At 40.7% G+C, this 21712-nt stretch overlaps 1 protein-coding gene and 1 non-coding gene across 4 annotated transcripts in view; one reads left to right on the top strand and one right to left on the bottom strand.

Annotated features, from left to right (window-relative positions):
* The window catches only part of LOC141908154 (multiple epidermal growth factor-like domains protein 8), a 28135-nt gene that overhangs the window by 2425 nt on the left and 3998 nt on the right, over positions 1 to 21712 (top strand). For 2 of the 3 annotated variants that reach the window (XM_074798034.1, XM_074798035.1), the window contains exons 3-35: positions 2214 to 2310; positions 2869 to 3085; positions 3648 to 3811; positions 4541 to 5693; positions 6080 to 6228; positions 6506 to 6661; positions 7280 to 7463; positions 7952 to 8136; positions 8520 to 8729; positions 9070 to 9279; positions 9995 to 10240; positions 10527 to 10630; positions 11059 to 11324; positions 11764 to 11968; positions 12324 to 12550; positions 12919 to 13060; positions 13398 to 13596; positions 13933 to 14098; positions 14680 to 14864; positions 15195 to 15481; positions 15827 to 15959; positions 16274 to 16448; positions 16968 to 17155; positions 17460 to 17628; positions 17708 to 17972; positions 18052 to 18181; positions 18348 to 18543; positions 18954 to 19177; positions 19640 to 19907; positions 20330 to 20507; positions 20651 to 20843; positions 21252 to 21413; positions 21501 to 21646. In XM_074798034.1, the coding sequence (XP_074654135.1) occupies positions 2929 to 3085; positions 3648 to 3811; positions 4541 to 5693; positions 6080 to 6228; positions 6506 to 6661; positions 7280 to 7463; positions 7952 to 8136; positions 8520 to 8729; positions 9070 to 9279; positions 9995 to 10240; positions 10527 to 10630; positions 11059 to 11324; positions 11764 to 11968; positions 12324 to 12550; positions 12919 to 13060; positions 13398 to 13596; positions 13933 to 14098; positions 14680 to 14864; positions 15195 to 15481; positions 15827 to 15959; positions 16274 to 16448; positions 16968 to 17155; positions 17460 to 17628; positions 17708 to 17972; positions 18052 to 18181; positions 18348 to 18543; positions 18954 to 19177; positions 19640 to 19907; positions 20330 to 20507; positions 20651 to 20843; positions 21252 to 21413; positions 21501 to 21646 (7022 nt within the window). In that variant the 5' untranslated portion in view covers positions 2214 to 2310; positions 2869 to 2928. Of the gene's footprint in view, positions 1 to 2162; positions 2311 to 2868; positions 3086 to 3647; positions 3812 to 4540; positions 5694 to 6079; positions 6229 to 6505; positions 6662 to 7279; positions 7464 to 7951; positions 8137 to 8519; positions 8730 to 9069; positions 9280 to 9994; positions 10241 to 10526; positions 10631 to 11058; positions 11325 to 11763; positions 11969 to 12323; positions 12551 to 12918; positions 13061 to 13397; positions 13597 to 13932; positions 14099 to 14679; positions 14865 to 15194; positions 15482 to 15826; positions 15960 to 16273; positions 16449 to 16967; positions 17156 to 17459; positions 17629 to 17707; positions 17973 to 18051; positions 18182 to 18347; positions 18544 to 18953; positions 19178 to 19639; positions 19908 to 20329; positions 20508 to 20650; positions 20844 to 21251; positions 21414 to 21500; positions 21647 to 21712 lie in introns of those variants that run through there. The other variant, XM_074798033.1, reaches the window with a different exon arrangement.
* Trnat-agu (transfer RNA threonine (anticodon AGU)) lies at positions 1791 to 1863 on the bottom strand. The gene has a single exon. It is a non-coding gene; the product is annotated as a tRNA-Thr (tRNA).

The following is a 21712-nucleotide window of genomic DNA, read 5'->3' as shown; positions in this document are numbered from 1 at the left end:
AAACTCCTATTAAGCCCGACGCACACGGCACCGAAAAAAAAACGTTTTTTCCTCGAGAAAAAACGTTTTCGATGTTTTTTGTTATGCCGTTTGCGGGGAGGCAAAACAAAAAAGCCGACCTGAAGAACGCTTTTCACGAGCAAAAAACGATTTCTGAAAAACGTGTTATCTGTTTCGGCGAAACAAATGTTTTGCCGTGTGCGTTGGGCTTAAGGGTAAATTCATTAGTCGTCATGACGCGTTGTTGTCCCAAAAAACTCCTATAAGGGTAAATTCATAGTCGGCGCATTTTGTTGACTTTATATCGATTTACACGTCTTAGTAAATTGAATTAGGAATACAAATTCGGACTCAAAAGATGTAATGACGGCTTAATCGAGTTTGACTGTAAATCGTATTGTTGGTATTCGTAACTGTAATACGTTATCCATATCCAGACGAAAAAAATTCCATATAGCGTCAAAAAATAAATATATGAACAGGACGTAAACGATTTTGAAATGGGAACTTTCTTCTATTTTTAGTAGCACATAAAGTTTGTTTACATTTAATCGGTTCAGTAAAATCTTGCACGAAGCAGTCACATGCGGATACCTTCACGATTGATCTGGAATATTGCCAGTTGGCAGGAACCAGCTGTGACATTGGAGTCAATTTCGATGTCGGTGTCGCCTAAATCAAATATGTCGGTCACGTTATCAGAGCAAAAAAGACACTCCGAAATTATGATACACAGAATCTATATATTTCTATGCTCCTGGCGGTTTTTTATGATAGGAAAAAACCTGAACAATTGCACATTCGTATTCGCACTTCTCGAAATGACTTTCTGTGAACGAAGGTCATTCACAAAACTGACAGATTCATTCTAAAGTTCTGAAAAAATTTTTCAGGCCGTACTCTGACGTTATTGCTAGTTTTGTTCATTCTGACACATCACTTACGTATCGTCCTATGATCGAGTATGCTTTGACAGTATCTGTTTCTGGTCATTCCACCTGATGATGGCTGATATAGTCAACAGCCGAAAAACGAGTTTCATTTTAGTAATTTCTTACGTATACAATTCCATTGAGGGACTTCATTCGTCTACAGTTAACACGGATTAGAGTGTTTTATTCGAATTCTTATTTTCTGACATCTTAATAATTCAGTGACTAAACTGACTAATGACGTGTCCACTGCTAATACCTTTCACTACCAGAAGGGTCAGGGAGAGAGACAGGCTGAGAGAATGTGACTAGTCACGCGTTCCCGTGTATGATTCATAAAGGAATCAAATATTCGACGACAAGTTGCTCACCGGACATGTCTTTGATTGTCATCAGATCTGATACTGAAAAGAAGGCCGACCCTGTTGCCGAAAGCAGGGATCACACATTTTTCATTTGTATCAATTTTTTGAAACATCACTCATCTTGATGTTCTTTCTAACTTAACACTAAATTTCTGTTGGTTACCTACGTATATAACGGCTGAAAGTACGGTGTTTGCGTTGTTGCTGTTGTGATACTAACAGGATTTTAACATATGGGGGCGTTATTGATATCAAAGGGAGAAGTTCGAAATATGAATGAATACGATACCATCGATCTAAGCCGAACAATAATCGAAATGTCATCCTCAGAATAATCCCAACCAACAGGTGGTGAGCTGGTTGGTAAATTTCTATTCCATAATATTTTCATTTTCATTTCATGATATAGATAGGCACAATGCGTATCAATCTTGGTAAATGTGTCTGCTGAGATGCTTTGTCAAAAAGCGTTAAAATCAGCCCTCAGTAAAATAGGCCCTGCTGGGATTTGAACCCAGGATCTCCTGTTTACTAGACAGGCGCTTTAACCGCTTAGCCACAGAGCCGCAGATATCGGCAATGCATTCAAAACCAAATATGAATCTATACTATATCGGAATAATAGATCTATTATTTCTGTTGATATGCACAATTATTTCATTACACTAACATAGGAGTAAGCATGTAAATGGGTCGTTATAAAACTCTATAAGATGCGAAAAAAGATTTGAATAGCACGGACGGTACTGACATCTTCCGGATAATTTTTAAACCAGATATGCTAAAGATCGGCCACCCGGCGGTATATAGTACGACCGATGATGCGACACGGCTCTAAACCTTCGATGGACTGTTGTCTTCTGTATTGAGATTCTCTTTGACATTTTATCCATTTTCCAATTTTTTTGTGAGACAGGAATGAAACGAAGAAGAAAAGCGAATTTAACCCGACGCTTATCGACGTCGAATTTAAACTGACTGACTCCTTGAATTGCAGTATCGACGACGACATGGTAAATCTGAAAATGTCTCCATCAATCTCTCAATTATTAATTCAATTGATCGACTTTTTTGGTTTGATTTTGAAGAAAATGAAAAATTGCTTGAAATTGAAGAAGATTCGAAGGCCTCTATTTCTTTGCTTTCTTTTGGTCCTGAATACTAAGTTCTACAATATGATTCTTACAATTCATCAATCTGCATTATGTATACGAAACCAGAAGGCCATGATGTCTTCACCCAGCCCAGTTGAGTTCTTAAAGACCAAAACAAAGTGGTTGGTCCTATCCATTCAATGGATCACCCGCACCTTGTACTGGGCCTGCAGCAACATAGCGATATACCATTCCCACTGGGTACATGGTTTTCAGTGAAGATTTAGCCCATCTTCAAACTTCGACCAAAACTCATTAAAACTGGAGGAATTTATCAAAGTATTTCAATTGCATTGAAGCGAACTTGCGAAACCATTTGATTTTCAGAAATTATATTTAGTTGTAATGTCTTTTAATCGATGAGGCACTGCCTTTGAATGATGAACAAAATATCGAATGATTTATCATTTTTTTCAGATATGTTCATAGATGCGAAATAGGTTTCACCTGTTGTGAAGCTATCTTTGCAAAATAGATATGCATCGATTACAGCAGTTTCTGTTGGTTTCATTGTTGCCAGTCGTAGCGTTTGGTTGCAATGGAAGAACGGTCATCAAGGGTTCTACCGAGGGCATCATCAGCGATGGACCGAATAAATATCCGGAATCTTCTCATTGTGAATGGTTAATTGAAGGTAGGTTGAAGCCTGAAGCGAATGAAATTAAAATTTGCCATTTCATTAAATATTGTGCGATTTGATTGTCACTACGCTATGTTGTTCAGAATATTCTAAATTTAGTCCAATTTAGAATGACCCCAGGTATTCACATTTAATGAAAAGTCCATTGTTAATAGGTCCACTCTATTTCAAAGCAGACAAATTTAAACCAAATGAAAGTATATGAAAAGAAACTTAGCTTCGATTGTCTGTCGATGAGTGTTCTAGCTGGACCAGTGATAACAGCGGATTTAGAAATGTGACCAAATTAAAACGGTCCACTCTATTTCAAAGCAGACCAATTTAAACCGAATGAGCGTAGGCTACCCGTAGGCCTATATGAAAAGTAACTTAGCTTTCATTGTCTGTCAATCAGTGTTCTAGCTGGACCAGTGATAACAGCGGATCTAGAAATGTGACCAAATTAAAACGGACTATCTAGCGATTTGAGCAACTGGCCCGCCCCAAATTATGGATTAGTTTCACGTGCAGCATTTCATTAGATTAAGCATTTATCATATATTTATTTCGTTTCCAGCACCTTTCAAGGACCAGTTTATCACTTTGGAATTCACGAGTTTCAGCACGGAATGTTCGTTTGATTTCCTGTTCGTTTATGACGGTAACTCGTATAAAAGTCGCTTATTGGGGACATTCAGTGGAAATCGCCAACCGGACACGCTATCCGCATCTTCAGGCTACGTAAGTGCCAATAAAATCATGTTATTTTCATGGTTGGTTGCTTTTTCCGACTGCTGTTTTGCACCGGGTACAACATAAATCCCACAATGAAAATAATTGAGTCAGAAAGGTTTCCTCGAGCTAGACGGCCTAGTTTAACATCTCAACAATAATCATCTTCAGGAATACTAAAGTTTTCATATTGTCGGATTTTACATTGTGGTTACAGCATGTAAAGAGTGTTTCAACAATGGTCCCCCACCCCCCAGTTGTTGATCACTGGAGACAGTTTTTCTTGAATCTCAAATACAACACCTTTTCTGTCCAAAAATGAGCATATATTCCTGTGTGGTGATAGAAAATGGAAAGAATTGTTCTTGAATTCATATCCGCCAGTGTATAGAACCTGGTTCTCAACTGTTCTGGGTTGAATTTGACTGTGAAGTCAGAATAATATGGAAAATGAACTAATCTAAACCCTGTTAATTCACATCTATAGAACACGGTCACAGTTCTCAATTTTTTATGATATTTATTTTCATTATACTAAAGTTTGCACAAAGTTTACCATGAAAACTACAATGAAAATTCAATAGTGATGATAATAAAATGGTATGTCAAGAGTAAAGGATGTAAACAAGATGCGGATGATATCGCATTAAGAACAAAGAACGAATAAAGAAATTTTGAAAACTGAATTTAAACTAACTAATTGAATTACTAATGTTACTTATGATGTTTTCTTTTCAGATGTTGATTTTCTTCTACAGCGATCGTAACTACATGCTCAACGGATTCCAGGCGATGTTCAAGGTCACCGACTGTCCGTTAGACTGTAGCGGACGCGGGGAGTGCAAGAAACACCGATGCGATTGTCACGCCGGTTATTTCGGGGAATCGTGTCAATTCAAACGCAACATCGATTGCCACAATCATTTCGGCAAGTACAGCTTCATCGAAGAGGCATGCGTCTGCGAGCGCGGCTACGCCGGAATCGATTGCGGATTGTCGTTGTTCGGTAAGGATCGTCACGCGAACGCCTGGAATACGCTGTACCCCGACGGACTAGGGATGAAACCGCGCACGGGCCACGCGAGCGCTTTCATCGAGAGCACGAACATTTTGTGGATCTTCGGCGGTTACGATTTGAATTCGTACCACAACGATTTGCAGTATTTCGATTTCGAGCGGAACGTATGGGGCAGCGTGAACGCGTCGCGGTCGCTCTGGCCGACGGCACGACACGAGCACACGATCGTCGGTTTCGGTACGGTATTCTATATGTACGGCGGCGTCCTAGCAGACGGACGTCACACGAACGAGCTTTGGGTGTTCGATACGATGATCTACGTTTGGAAACGGCTGGCGACGTCGAGTTTCATCCAACCGCTCGGAGTTGGCGGACACACGATGACGTTCGTCGACAACATGTGGCTGTACGTTTACGGCGGGCGTTTGCAAAACGGTTCGTTCTCGGCCGAGATGTATCGCATTCGCGTTCCCGACGCCAGGCATTGGGATTACATCGTGCCGAAAGGTCGCAAGAGCTCCGGGCGTAATTTGATCGGGCACTCGGCCGTGTTTCATCGCGAGTCGCGTTCGATCGTCGTTTTCGGCGGATTGACGCCGAACTATTCGCGTTTCAGCAAACGCGTGAAATCGATTTATTCGTACCACGTCGACTTCAATTACTGGTCGGAAATTCGATACGATATGAAAGGGGTGGAGCCGAAAGTTCGCACTTTCCACTCGGCGAACGTAATGGGAAATTACATGGTCATCTACGGCGGTAATTGCCACATACACAGTAATGAAGAGATCTGCTATGATAACGGTATCTACCTGTACCATCTCGGCTGTCACAAATGGGTCGACATAACCTACTTACAGATGAATTTCACAGGTATTTAGAGTTATAGCTTTCATTGTTACGTGTGCTACTATTTTGTACGTGTTAATCCAAATGAATTTCGATTTTAAGCGTTGAAAAAGCGTTCAACAATTTCATAGAAAACTCCGAATAAATGGATCTTAATCGATCTTATACGTAGTTGTCTGTAACATAGGGAGTTGGTATATTTGCCCCATCTTGGTATTTTGGTGGTTTTATTTCAGATTAAAAAGGATTCTATTCAGGGGGCAATTGTCCTAGTATCCTGTTTAAGCTAGGACGGGAAATAGTGTATTTTCAACATTTAGATTTTAACTTTATTCGGATTATCTACAAAGATAAACTAATTTCAAGTTCTTTTATTATATTGCTACTTATCTATTTCATACCATTTTCAGCCTATGGATCGAAGCCCGACGGCGGACGGTTCGGTCATTCGGCAGTCGTTGCTTACGGCAATACATTGTTGATAACCGGCGGATATCGGGGGAACGTTTTTGGCGATCTAGTGTCGTTTACCGTTCCTCCGTCTATAGCTCTACATCAGGTAAAAAAGAGAAAAGTTTCATTTTAATGACACAATATCTTTAAAAACTGATAAAATAGCCTTTCTCAAATTATCCTCCATAACGGTTCACAACCACGCCTATGTGAGCCTTATAGATTAGACCTACCAAACCAATGAGAGACTAGATAATGTCCCGCCCCTGAACTTCCTTGAACAAAAAATAATAATAAACTATATGTTCCATATAGAAAATAAATGTCTTTAAGGAATCTTCAATGAACTTGCCGTTTGTGAATGACATACGTTTTTCATTCAGAATGACATCAGAGTCGGTGAACCGGTTAACCAATGCAGTCAGTATTATGCGGGAGTGTGTTTGAACGATCCGGAATGCATGTGGTGCGATAAAATCAGGAAGTTGGATAAACGCGAGCCCGACCGGTCCGGGTGCTTACACCATACACGAATCAATGTAAGTGCCGACCTGATTCATAATCAGTGTTTTTAGCGTTATAGAGGTTGAGCTTGTGACGTCAAAGTTTGTTTAGCAACCCGTGCTGCTGACTTGGTCGTGCATAACAACAAAAGATATCGTATCTTCGAGCAGGGTCCCTACGACTCCTTGATTCCTTAAAAACTCCTTCTTACGGAAAATGCTTTTAAAGGTGCTTGAAACTCCTTTGAGTTAAATGCCAGAAACCCCTTTAAACTCTTTTTGAGAAATAGGCAATTAGAAATTACAGATAGTCTATAGTCTAAATTGGTACAATAAGGACCAGGATATGTTGGTGGTAGTTTCCTAATCTGAAGGGATAGGAATTAGCTTACAAAACCACCGAATTAATGGTTAACCGAGATGAATAGTACCGATTAAAGATGAGTCTACAATAATTCGGATATGAAAGCGAAATTTGAAATTTTCTCCTCTAAAAACTCCTTAAAAACGCGTCATATCCAGGAATGATTGATTTGTTGAGACCCTGTCTTCAAAATCATTTATTTGTGTCATGTGGAAAAAACATTGTAACGATACGTCTATATCTGTTATATCTATATCACTTGAAGAAACAATTTGTAATTTATCGTTTAGGAATGTCTGGATAGTAAACCGAAGAAATCATCGTGTCCGGGAATATGTGCCTCATTGATGACGTGTACAGCATGCACCGTTCAGGGTCAGGGTCCGAAGATCTACCCTGATTCGTTATCAGGCGTTTACTACGGTCAGAAGTGTGCTTGGTGTGTGATGGAAGCCGTATGTCGCCCGTGTCACGGTAAATCAGTAAAAAAATATGCATTGAAATCTCCCATAATGAACGCCAACCATAACGAACACGTTTTCTTTGGAACCAAAATATTCTTGATCATTTCTAAGTAAAACAGCCTCTCTACAATGAAAACCTTTCGGTGAACAGTCGATGTATGTGGTAGCAAATAGGAAATAAATGGCTTGAGTAACGAGGTGGTGTGATGCCACAAGTTCTAACCTCTCAAAAGCAAATACCTCTCCATAACAAATGCCTTTCCATAGCAAACGTATTGCCCGGAACCAAAGGTTTTCACTGTAGGCAGTTAGTGCTCTGGACCCAGTTCATCAGTTGCGAGTTAAGAGTTGACCAAAGTTAGTTCATTTTCAATGAGTTAACTCAAAAGAGTTACGGTAAATCTTAACTCAGAACTGTGGAACTGGACCCCTGAATGATTATATGAAGTTTATTTATAAAACCCAAACAAGTAGACGTGTATTTTTGACAAATTACAGAACCGACCTGCGGCGGAGCTTGTAATATGACCGAGTCGTTTAGTGGAAAGTCGAATATACCGAGTTGGTGGGGTAAACCGAGTCCGCGAGTGATGGAGCAAGAACAATGTCGTAAAGTAGGACCTCCTGCCGGTCTACTGTGGATTAAACATCGCCCGCCGATTAACCTCGATTATCCGGATGAGGTAAAACCTGAGACTTGGCATTTTAGATTTTGTTAAGTTTCGCTTGACTACGCTATAGGTCGCGCTACATTATCTAGAACGTCCGTTGAGAATTTAGTCAGTTTTGATTAAGAACAGACCGAGCGTTCGCGCTAGCTAAAAAGTCTGTTTCATTTTAGAACGAATCAATTTGAACCGACCAAAAAGACCGATCCAGGTCCGTTTGAAATTTCCTGTCAATCACAGTGATGCGTCTAGCTGGACCAGTGATAACAGCAGATTTAAAAATGTTCATTGATTTGGTCCATTCTAAATTGGGTCAATTCGAAGTACTTGCCTAAAATTAGAACGGACGGACGAGCGCCACCGAACTTGTTATTACGTTTGCGGTTGGTTTTATTTAGGTTTCGATCATCCGCGAAACGAAAAGTGAATATACGACGCATCCGAAGATCGCTGAAGAGATGGATAAGAATATTCTGCTGGTTTATAAAGGGTTTATTCATCCGATGGACGCTCCGAGCGCTGAAGGGGCGTTTCTCCAGGTCTATATGGGTATTCGTATGGGTCGTGGTCGACTATATATCAGCACTGACGCCTCTGAGGCTAATAAGGTCAGTATGATTCGCTCGATTTGAAATCCTGCGAAATATTTCGCTCTTGGAAGCATCAGACCTGACTTTGACTACTATATTCGAGAGCAGTTGCTAAAACAAGCTCAGCCATTCTAACTAATGTCAAAATGCTCTCAAAATCAGAATAATTACTCATTCATTTTCAAGTAAACTACCATTTTTGGCATCAGATAACTCTAATTTTCTTGAAAATTGCTACAATTAGAGATATCAGGTACCAGTAGTCTTATCTGAAGTATTTGAATAATGGGGAATATCTAAATTTCAAAGGCACATATTTCAAGGATTTCGCTGATCAGTTTATGTATTGCTCATTCAGGAAGAAGTAGCGAGTAGCAGTGCAAAAACCAGTAAAACCTACGTGGAGCTGCCGGCATCTCGGCAGACGCCGGGTTCTCCAATATTTCCCGATACGTCGAGACAACGAAAATATTTCATGGAACTATTGTTCTACCAACCGATGCCGCCTAAAGCTGACCAACCGGTTCAGTCAACTATGGGCGTTTCATGGACTGGTTACACAAGACATGTATGTACTTCCTTAACATTAAATAACTACTCGACCTGTTTTGTGTTGGGGCCGGTTCCACACAGTTGTGAGTTAAGTAAACTCTTTGAAAACGAGCTAATTATATACCCTCGGGAGTTAACTCTTAACGGAGTTAACTCACAACTGTGGAATTGAAGCCCGTTCTCCCAGTGGTTTCAACAAATTGATTTGTAGCTTTCTTCATTCGCTTCACTACGAGTTCATATAGACACTTATCATAATGAATTATTTCAAGCACATAAATCCTTGTTTCAAGAGATTTAAAAATAATCGATCCCCGAATCTTGGTCATGTTCTTACTATAGAGACCTGGACCCAGTTCCACAGATGTTAGTTAGAGTTAGAGTTTACTCTGAGTAAAAGTTAGTTCATTTTCGATGAAGTAACTCAGAGTTAAATCTTAATTCGGGACTGTGAAACTGGACCCTGCGTGTTACTGACGCACGTGTACCCATACCGAAAGTGGCTCATGGAGCTCTTATCTGCGTGTACTGAGAGGAGCACACGTGAATCAGAGGTTGCAATAACGATATACCGTCAACTGTCATCATCCACAATCGTGTGAGACAAAGGGTCCAGAAAAATTTTCTCCGCGTTGCAGGGGGTGGGGGCCGTAGATCCACGCCTGGAGACATGGACTCAGTTTGGTCGATTAAACACGCCTCATTCTCAATGTTCGTATGATTATTTGCAGATGATAAGCGCCGAATTTCTCGAGCCGTACAACTCTAATAACTGTTCGCGGTACAGAAACTGTTTGAAGTGTATGACCGATACGTCGTGCGGCTGGTGTTTAGCTACCGACACGTGCGTCATACGTAAGAGCACGGCGCTTACCGAAGGCGAATGCGGAACGATGAAGTCGTCCAAGTTTTTAATTCTCGACGCCGGTGAATGCCCCGATTGTTCCGAGTTGATCAGTTGTCAGTCTTGTACCGAGGTAGGCATGATATTTTCGTAGTAACAATAGTTTTATTCAAGTGCGGTAAAAATTGGCCAATTTTGCACATGGGGCAGAGGTTTTGGTAGATTCAGATCTTGTCTGTACCTATTTTAAATGAATAATCCCTTTATTGAACCCTCCAAATTTTGTGAATACAATGGTATATATGATTATTCATCTACCCTTTCATGATCACCACAATCTGTTTCTTGTTGATTTCTGAACTTTCGTCGGTTTATTGTTCGTTGTTTGTTACTTATCATATTTGATACTTTATTTACAGAACCCGAGGTGTGAATGGTTAGCGAACGATCCTCGCTGTACGAGACGTGGTAGATTTGATTCGTCGATCAGAGAACCGGCTCGATGTAACGCTTCGTGTATAATGTAAGAACGCAGTATTTCGGTCGAAATTTATATAAATGCCCGTAGTACAAAGATTTAACAAGTGAAATCTGTTACACTGATATTTAAAATAGATCTTATCCACTTGCAAAGATTTATTGAGAAAAAATCTCTTGATTCTCAGGGGACAGTTGCACAGTCATGACTTCAGTTCAAAAGTGGTCTTAAATCTTAAGACTGGTCTTAAGTTGTTCGACTGGCTATAGAACTAAGTTGGTCTTAGATTGGTCTTAAGTTTAAGCCATGACAATGCAACCGGCCCGGAGATTGAAGTAAGCCATCCGAAATGTCAATGTAACACATTAACGTTGTCGAATCTTAATATCGCAAATCTTTTATCTTCGTTTTAAACTGTGAAATAAAAAATCGGCGAAGTTCGAACGATAATTCGAAATTTTTTTCTTTCACAGGCGCAAGAATTGTTCGGCTTGCCTAGCGGGTAATACTGAATGTACGTGGTGCGATAAACTGCAGACGTGTTTTCCGTTCGCCGAATACATTCCTCGTTATATTCACGGCGAATGCGCCGAATGGGTCGACTACGAGAGCACGATTAAATGTCGCGATTGTTCGCAACACTTGAATTGCAAAACGTGTTTGTCGGATTATCAATGCGGCTGGTGCGGCGACACTAATAATCCGACGATCGGAGCGTGCATAGGCGGCGATTTTACCGGTAAGCGTGTTCGTTCATGTTTTTAGACAAATACTCCGGGAAAGTTGGGTTCGTCGAAGTCGTCAAGATAGGTCTTGAAATCGGGTGATTTGTTAAAAATGGACGGGGAGGCCACTTACGTACCTGGAAATCAGAGAATAGTCGAGGAATTTTATTTTCTTTAAGAAAGTCGGTGAATTTTTTAGAAAAGCTAAAAATCAGGGAAAAGTCTTGGAAATTTGTTGAGATTGCTCTGCCGTGTGTTAGATCGAACAGTTTCCGTCTATGTCTTGGGTATTTGACTGTGTTAATTGATTGGATTCTTAGCAGATCAAGTCAGGGAAAATAACTTACCGGTACATGTCAAGGAATAGTCAGGGAGTCCGGGTAAAAGTGACCACCCTGATCGATGTCTGTTTAAAAATACTTGACGATTTGCTCGTTTATATTTTACTTTCAGGTCCATACAATAATCAAACGTGTACGGCATACCTTCAGGAGCCGACGGCTGCCTGGTCGTATGGCGTCTGTCCGGACGTGCAGGAATGTCGATTGAATTTACACGACTGTCACCCGAACGCTACGTGTAATAATACATTCGAATCGTTTACGTGCACGTGTAACCAAGGTTTTACCGGCGACGGGCGAAAATCTTGCGAAAAAACGTGAGTCTAAATCAACATTATCATCCAATACCTTTAGAACTCTTTGAACACTTAATAAGTGTTTCCAGCGGTCCTTCCAAGTCCTTAATTGTCCTTCTTTTGGAAAAAGTTCGGACAAACATCGTCTTTGTCCTTCTTTTTGACTCTTAATCAGTAGTTTAGACGTGTGACCAGCGATGGTCTTTCGTCTTAAGTCCTTCCTTTTGATGAAATATGAAGTTTCTCAATAAATCACATAAGTTATATAATGAGAGATTCATTGTGAAATTTCATAAATGTTCTAAAAACTGTAAATGTCAGAATCTTGCCTCTCATCCCTGAACAGTTCATCAATGTAACGTTGGTATATTTTCAGTTGCTATTACGAGTGTATCAACGGCAATTGTTCGGGCGCACCGGATTACATGTGTAATTGTGAAATCGGCTGGACCGGCGAGAATTGTAGCGTAAACTGCGGCTGTTATAATCACAGTACGTGCACCAACGGCACCGGAATCTGCGACCGATGCGAACACTGGACGACCGGAAATCATTGCGAACTGTGCCAAATCGGAAGCTACGGCAATGCTACAATACCGACGGGTAGGATTTGCTTGATTCAGATCAGTGTGATCTGTTGATCTTACCGGGATTATTTAGGGTTCACCAATACATATATAACCCTTACCTGGAAATCAGGGAAAAAATCAGGGAGTTTTCTTTTCTGTCAGGGAATTTTGTTTTTAAAAAATGGAGCTAAAAGTCAGGGAAATTTGAAAATTTGATGAGATTGCTAGATTGTGTGTAAAATCAAACAGGTTCCGTCTATGTCTTACGTATTTGACTACGTTAATTGATTAGCTTCTTAGCAGATCAAATCAGGGAAAACAGCTTTTATGTCAGGGAATTGTCAGGAATAATGTAGCCACTCTGTATACGCCCTTTTATAAGTCATGTTATTTTTGTATTAGGCTGTAAAAGATGCGACTGTCATGGACACGGCGTCGAAGAGAAAGGTTTCTGCAATCAAGCTACCGGAAAATGCTTTTGTAAAGACAATACGGAGGGCGATCATTGCGAGCGATGTCAGCCGGGTTACTACGGAAATCCCAGGTTTGTTATACAATGGAGAGACTTGGGTGACTAGCAATCCCCCAAAAAATTTCACCAACATTCCTAAATTTTCCTATTTTCGATCATTTTCATATTTCTTACAAAAATGACCCAGGGAATAAATTATGATGACTAAAAGCTGGGATATCACTTCTTCTTCTATCAACTTTTCAAAATATTCCGGCAGAGAGGCCCCTAAACTATTTTGCCTCTTCAGCATTCATACCCATGGATCGTTGACGAAAGTCTATAGTATTCTCATTTCTACATATTAGCCACTCCCTTTGAAATCTCCCAATACCCGGTATATCTGATTTACCGGAATTTTTTTTTCTAGGAATGGCGGAAAATGTTATTTGAAATGTGAAGGTCGGACTCTATTGAAGGACGTTTCTACGAACGGTGCTTTAGGAACGTACGAAGGAGCTGGCGTCGTTAATCCGGGTCACGCCTATTGTCTGTGGGTACTGTCGGCGAGGGAGAACAGCTCGATTACGTTCACAATAGAAACCGACATCAAAGTCAAATGTTCTACAGTAAGTAGGAACCCTATAGAATCGGACACTTTCTGGAAGCTTGTTTAATAATTCTTTGCAAGGAGATTAAATAGTTCGATATGTGTAAAAGAACATAACCCAGATTGCTATTTTGATCACTATCATGGTTCTGCTCTGAAAACTTATGATCCCTATTTAGGATCATAAGTTTTATATCAATTTAGATTTGTTTTTAGATGCGGTATACATGTACACGTTAATCCAAAAATATTTGACAGAATTATTTAATACACCGTATGATATAGAAATGAAACCGAAACTTCTGTTATCGATTTTCAACGTGTTAGCTGAATTGTGTGGTTTATTGTTTTAAAGGATTATGTACACGTGTACGACGGTCTGCCCGACTTCATCGCCGGTGGAAAAGCAAATAACGCCGTTCAAATAGGAGCGTTCTGCGGACAAGGATTGTTGAAACCGATTTCCGTCGAAGCTAAATCCGGCTTGCTCACGGTCTATTTCGAGGCTAATATTTCTCAAGGTGAGAATTCAGTGATAAATAACATGAAGAGTTGTAAAAAGTTGAATTAATGCCTGTCGTTTGTTTCGTGACCCAGTTATTCCAGTCATGTTACTGGGTGAACTAGCTCCTTGGTTCGCTTAATTCAATATGGCATCATCGTCCACTGCTCAAAAACTGTTAGTGGAATATTCCATGTGAGTGATGCTGGGCATGATGATTTTGGCAGTTTCTTTGATTGATTGTAATACTGCATTCATTCGTCCATATATAACATAGTTAAGTGGCTACTGGGAGGGTATCCCCCTTCAGGTACAGCTCTTAGGGCTCGGGGTGTCCTCAAATATGTAAATTTTCAATCAACATGTAATTAAATTTTTGTATTCATACTCATGTTCATATTGGAAAAAATTCATTCATTCATCCATTTGCTAAAGTACCGGTACCAAGCTTTTGGTCATCTTCAAAAAAACATAGAAAATTAAGCTTTATTTTGGTGCTATCTGTCGCATTAGAAGCGTCAGTCGACTCAAGTCTCCTAAACAATCGATGCTGTTAAATCTGTATGAAGAGTTCATTGTAAAGAGTTGAATTGCTTGTAGGAAACTGGACACAGGGTTTTAATGCGTCGTATCGCGTGAACCATTGTTCGATCGGTTGCGCTAAGAATCGCGTCTGCTCGGGAAGGTCGTGCGTCTGTAAGAACGGATACGGCGGCGTCGACTGCGGCGAACAACTCTGTCCCGATAACTGTTTCAACGCTGCTGGTCACGGCTATTGTAACAAGGTAACTCATATTCGAGATGAGAAGAGCATTATTGCTTTATTTGCTATTATTGCTTTATTATTATTCGTTAAATCAATTATCATAATTTATCATCATTCATCATGTATTCAATTCATCACTATTACTTAAACCATTTTTCCCAAGGGGCCTGAACTTAGTGATTGTACAGCATTTATAGCTCTATCATCATCAATATCCTGTCTATCTCGTATTTCTGTTTACCGAGATTCAATTGATGATATTATATAGATATTATTATCATGATTCTGATAGATATTATTGTTATCACCATTATCCTTAGTTTTCATCGATAATTTCGGTCGTTTTCAGACGCTGGGATTGTGCGTCTGCAATGGAAATTACCGCGGTCCGGCGTGTAGCGAAACCGGGCCGGCGTTTGTCGAGCCGTATTACGACCCGTGGCGTATGGCCTGGCCGGATAATCTCGGTACGCCTCTCGCTCGAATGGGGCACACAATGATATCCTGCAACGGCGAGGTATTCTACATGTTCGGCGGAATATCGGTGCAGCGAGGTATACTACAAGACCTGTGGCAGTTTGATAGTCTCACGCGGTCGTGGAATGAACTACGATCGGTCGGCGCTCCTCATGCCAGGTGTGTCCTAGTTACTCAGCAAAGTTTTACCTGTACAGACCTGATAACGAATAATACAATATGGGAATAGTTATTACTCTTTCGAGAGCTCAATTACTACCAAAATCAACAAAATACTCTCAATATTGGAATGGTTTCTAGTTCAGTTTCAACTAAACTATTATTTTGATGACGAATAACTGTCATTGTGTGCTGAAAAGTGCTATAAAGAGAGCTTATTAAGGTAGTCTCATTAAAAGGAACTACTAAGGTACTAAAAGGCACTACTTAGGCAGTCTCATTAGTCTCATTGCTGCTCATTAAAAAAAAATACATGAAAATTTTAGTTCTGTTTCAATTTTGCAGATATTTCCATGCGGCTGCCTGTGTTCCAGCTCTGAAGTCGATGTTTGTTTATGGAGGACACACGACTGAGTCTATCAACTCGGCAGTCATGTGGATGTACAGTATTGATAATAATCACTGGAAAAAGAAATTGGTACGTGATAACCTTATGCGTAAATAACAATCGTTTAACCCCTTAAATGTTCTGAGAGTGTATTTATGTTGGAATATTGGGTTAAGGAGGTCTAACCTATCCACCCAATCATTTTGGTCATAATTATATATCGCTGTTATTTTGTATATCTGACATCCGATAGATGTGGCTGCTATTCATTCAAAATGAACATGGAAGGTTAACTAGTGAAAATCATTGATTTTGTGCAATTGAACGAAGCCCTGCGATAATTGAATCGAAAAAAAAATGATTAGAATGTTAAGGGGTTAATCTATGATTCGATGATTTTTCAGTCGACCGGAGTTCATCAGCCACGCGCCGGCCACACGATGACTCTCATTTCCGACACGAAAATGATCATAATCGGCGGATTCTCGACCGAGAATTACTACAACGACAAAATCCAAGTTTACGACGCGAGCACGAACTCGTGGCGGGTATTAGAAACGACCGGCGCTCAGCCAACTGGTAAGATTTTCGATTACGAAATGCTCGAACGGAAGTGACTATTCACCCTACTGCTGCCAGTTACCCAGTTACCATTTTAGATATATTGTTTAAGTGCACGGTTCCCACAGTACCAAGATTACTGGAAAAACGTTTAAGTCAATTTTTAAGAAGGCTCCATTTCCATTTGGGAAAATTGAAAAAAATCACCCATGAAATACTTGTAAAAACTTGGGAATTTTGAATTGGTGCTTTGGTGGGAACCATGTAAACAGTTACAAGCAGGGTTGAGAGGCTACCCCAGGAAATTTACAGTAGTTTCTCAACACCGCAAATGCTGTTCAAATGATAACAAATTGATCAGTTCATAAATGGCAGCCGGGTGAGCTAGACTTCATTTAAACATTTATGTAACCAGCTGCTAGATAAGTGGGTACCGGTAAATATTACCAGCCTTCAAGAAAAAAATCCTTGTGTAAAATTCTTATGGCAGGTTACGATATACATGTATCTGATACTAGTGGATTTGAATGTTTTCAGGCGTTTACGGACATACTGCGGTGTATCACGAACCTAGTAACGCCATCTACATGTACGGCGGCTACGAATACCAAATCGATAAAACGATACCGTCGGATCGTTTGTACGCGCTCGATCTCGGCAATAACCGATGGAGTATACTGTCGCCGCCCCCTCCGAAAGACAATCACTTCAATTTTAAACAAAAGGTGCGTAAGCGGATCGGGTTTTTCGCGAAACCGGCAGGGAGGGAGAGATACGGAGGTAGAAGTAGGAGAGAGAGGGAGAGAGAACTAAAAGAGAGAGATAGAGATATGAAGGGAAAAGTAGGAGAGAGAGTTAGGGAGGGAGAAATAGGAGATAGAAGGTGAGAGGAGTAGGAGAGGGAGAGGTAAAAGATAGAGGGACAGATAAGAAGTAGGAGAGAGTGACCAGGAGAGAGGTGTTAGGGAGAGAGAGGGATTTGGTCTGTTCGCAGTGATTTATATCTCATATTGCGTAATATATTTTCAGTCACCGCGATATTTCCACGCTGCTGTTACCACTGACGAGTACATGGTGATATTAGGCGGCCGATCGAAAGCTAATTTGAACACTCATTTTCCGGTTAACGAAGATTTCACGGCTGATATTCAAATCTACGTTTATGCGTGCAATGTGTATCTGGACGTCACGACACTAGGTATGAGTGAATACAATTCGAACCGAAATACGGTGAACCGTCGCGGTTTACGATGTTTTGTCTTTTCGCTCTATTTCAGTGAAGAATCACGAAAAATTCACTCCCAGAATCGGGCACGCAGCGGTTAAAACGGCGAACGGCAAGATTTTGATTTCCGGAGGATACGACGGCCGGTCGCACGGCGGACTCGTCGAGCTTACATTGCCGATTGATTTCTGTTCTTTGATGAATGATTACATGTGTTACCTCATAAACGGGTGTTCGTCGTGTTACGTCAAATTGAAAAACAAAGCTCACACTTATTGTTACAGCAATACCGATGATCAGTTCAAGCCGACAGATCTGTGAGTATTTCTGCTAAAATTATTTATACCCCGTCTTTATAAGTTACAAAAACTTATTGGAATGTAATTTTTTTCGCAGGAATTGTCACAATTCGATATTCGAAGGGTTCAAGTGTGATAAAGAACGTATTGAGCCTCGAGACTGTTCGCAGCACACGAGCTGCATGGAGTGTACAGCGCGTTACCCTATTTATCCTTCTGTTAAGAATGTGAGTTATGCAATACAGCAGAGCTTTATTGGTTTCATAGACAAGTCAATGTCTATCTGTTATTGAGTTAACCCGTGGCTTGACTAGTATATAAAACCAGTCCCAGTAGCGCCTACTTATCATAAATTTTTTTTTTTTTTAATCGAACTCAAAATACTCGTTGTAGGTTTGTAAATGGTGCAGTAATTGCGGAGGTAAATGCATCGCGTACAATCGTAGCTGCGCCGAGGCGAATAAATGTTCGAAGAAACAACAAGAGTTTCACAACTCGGAACAGTGCTACGAACAGAAGTGTCAAGCCTCGGATTGTGAGAAATGCAAAAACAAAACGTGTATGTGGCTGCGTCAGTTTAAATGGTCCGGTAAGTGAATAGTGATTATTCGGTCTCTTTCAACTAGGGTACCAACCATTGCACCAGTTCATGCAGATGCATATCGAGGTGCAAAAATTCACCAAGATACGTCCAATGATATACCGGTAGATTAATAAGCGATGATTTAAAGTTAAAATGCTGATCGTATTGACATCAGGGAAATATTTGGGAAATTCATTAATATTAACATTCAATTTTTTCCAGCAATTTCCCTTGAGAATCACCTTTATCTACCAGTCACCACTAAAATGTTGACTGTAGCATGATAGTCTCTGTTCATTTCCATTTGGAAAAATTGAAAAAGTACCCATGAAATACTTGGGAAAAACCTGGGAATTTTTAATTTATGCAACTGTGGGAACCATGTATTGATTGGAAATGATTTTCTCCCGTATCAGGTGAAGTGAATCGTACGTTTTCGAGTCGTCCGATTTACGATTGGTACTGCGATCGTTTACACTTCCGCGATATAACCATCGAGATAAACCCGACGTTTCAATCGATGCCGCCCGATCGCTGTCCGAAACGCTGTCATTTATACAAAGATTGCACGACTTGTCTCGACTCGCTGGGAGGTGAAGGTGGTTGGCAGCGTTGCGTGTGGAGTCAGACTCTGAAACAGGTAGGTATAGATTCTGATTAAATTCCGCTATCGGTTTAAGTTTCGGAGAAACCGTGCGTTAAACTGGTAACCATTGATACAACGCTATATGCGTGTTATGAATCTATAGAGAATCCCAAAACAATTATGAAAAAGTAATATCCGAAATGATTCCTTGAGCTAGTAATTCATTCAACGTTTCCACTATATTCTAATAGTCATCTTCATGTGTGTTAAACTGATGTCAAAATGTGAAGACTGGTAGTTCATTGTAGGTTAACTTGAATTTATCAAAAATAGGAATGCATGATGCACCTGATGAAGCTCCTACGCATAAGTACTGAAAGAATCCAGTTAACATACAAAGTACTATCCATCTTTACATTTACTGTTTTAAGATTCAGTTGATCTTGAAATCTGAATAATATGCTTGTGAACGGTGATTGATGCGCTTGTTTAGATAATGGCGCGTTTATATTTCAGTGTATACCGCCGGCATTCTTGCCTCTTCACTGCACTCACGGAAAATGCTATCACATCATAGTCAGCGACTCTAAGCAGTGTCCTACGAAATGCAGCGTGCACACGCAATGTTCGCATTGTATCAGCACGCCGGGCTGCGGTTGGTGCACGCTGGGCAAACTAAAGGCTTTGGACGGAATCGGCGTGTGCATGGAAGGTGGCTTCGATCAACCGAAGGTCGGAAAATGCGAATTTAACTGGATTACTCTCGGCTCTGAACCGCTTCCAGGTACTGTGTAATGAAAGATCATATAATACGATGTTGATAGCTTCAGAACATTTAAAAATTAAAAGTGCCTGTTTCACTGCAAACTGCAAACATTGGTATTGTTACCTCTATAGCCTATACCACTGACTTTGTACCAGTCCTCCCTCTTTAGGGAGATGTAACATCCTATTTCTTGGCAGTCATCTAGATATTTGATATCATCCAGATATCATCCAGATATTTGTTCCTGGGTAGAGGGAGGAAATTTGCCTGAGGATCCTAGGTTTTGAACCCATTACCTGACATCCCTAAGAGGAACACTCGAACTACTTACCCGCACCAATCTACTATATCGATATTAAAAAAGAATGAATGAGACTTTCTCGTAGTTTTTATAAAGAGATGAGATAGGAAATCTGATAGGTTACTTTTACTTTGCGCAGCATCGGTTCAGCAATGGATCAACGAAGCCGTTAGCCCGCCGACGTGGTCGTTCGCGACGTGTCCCGCGGAGAACGAGTGTTTGAACGGGCACCACACGTGTCGTAAAGAAGAACAATGCCGAGATAAACTGAACGGTTTTAGATGCGAATGTAAAAGAGGATATAAACGTTCTGATAGGTCTGTATTCGTGCGCTCTAGATTTATGACTGATCTCTGGCCCAGACTTCAACGGTCTTACAAAGACTAAACAATATCGGGGGGGGGGCCTTGTCCAGAAAACTTCCATTCACCACGGTATCACGATTTATTTCGTTTTTCAGAAATAAGGACTGCGAACCTAAGTGCTCGCAGGGCTGCGCTCCTAACGGTATTTGCGTAGAGCCGGACGTTTGTAAATGTAATTTCGGTTACGTCGGACACAATTGTTCGACGGCTTGCGACTGCAATGGTCACAGCGACTGTGAAAGCGTCCAGCGAAGAGATGTTTGTTTAGAATGTAAAAACAATACTAAAGTGAGTAAAACCGACGAGAACAGGGCGGTAGGCCTTTACCTGGAAATCTGGAAAAATTAAAGCAGTTTCCTTTTCTCGCGAGTGAGTTCCGATGCGCTCCAAATTTTGTTTTATTACCCACAGCTTGTAACTCTATTCCATGTATCAGTCATCTCTCCCTGGGGAGAAGTAACATCCGAGCAGCTACTAGGCACTCAGGAGTCAACTATCAGGCCAGGTACCCATTTACTCCTGGGTGGAGAGAGGCTATGAGGATAAGTGTCTTGCCCGAGGACACTACTGTAATATACGGGATTCGAACTCAAGACCTGGCTTCCCTAAGTCGAATGCTCTAACCACTCGCCCAAACCGCTTGCTCGTACATGTTTGTACTGAATAGTTGTTAACGTTATCGGCTTATCTTTTTAGGGTACTAAATGTGGAATATGTAAACCGCTGTACGTAGGAAACCCGGCGAAGGGTCATTGTTTGCCGTGTAAAGCGCACTGTTTCGAACACGCGGATGTGTGTATATCTCTGAAGCATTACAACGACTCACAGACGCTCAGTCTGCCACTCACGCTGGAAGGCGTAAGTAAATCGACTGATTTAGAGTCGAATACGAATCCTCGCCGAAGCCGTTAACGATCTCCTGTTTGAATATCGATATCGTTTTAGGTGACTAGATGGGTGAAAGATGGCGCCACTGAAGACTCAGTCGTTTGCGTCAATTGTAAAGATAATACGATCGGAGATCGATGTCAGAGTTGTGAAAGGGGACATTTTAGGCCTTCCGACTCTAAAACTGCAGATGCTTGTAGAAAGTAAGTTTTGTTCAACATTCATGCCGGTTTTTAGGGGGTTCTGGAGGAAACTATGTTCGTAGATTT

Source organism: Tubulanus polymorphus, chromosome 7 (assembly GCF_964204645.1).
Source record: "Tubulanus polymorphus chromosome 7, tnTubPoly1.2, whole genome shotgun sequence".
Classification (NCBI taxonomy): domain Eukaryota; kingdom Metazoa; phylum Nemertea; class Palaeonemertea; order Tubulaniformes; family Tubulanidae; genus Tubulanus; species Tubulanus polymorphus.
This window is presented reverse-complemented; position numbering and strand designations above follow the sequence as displayed.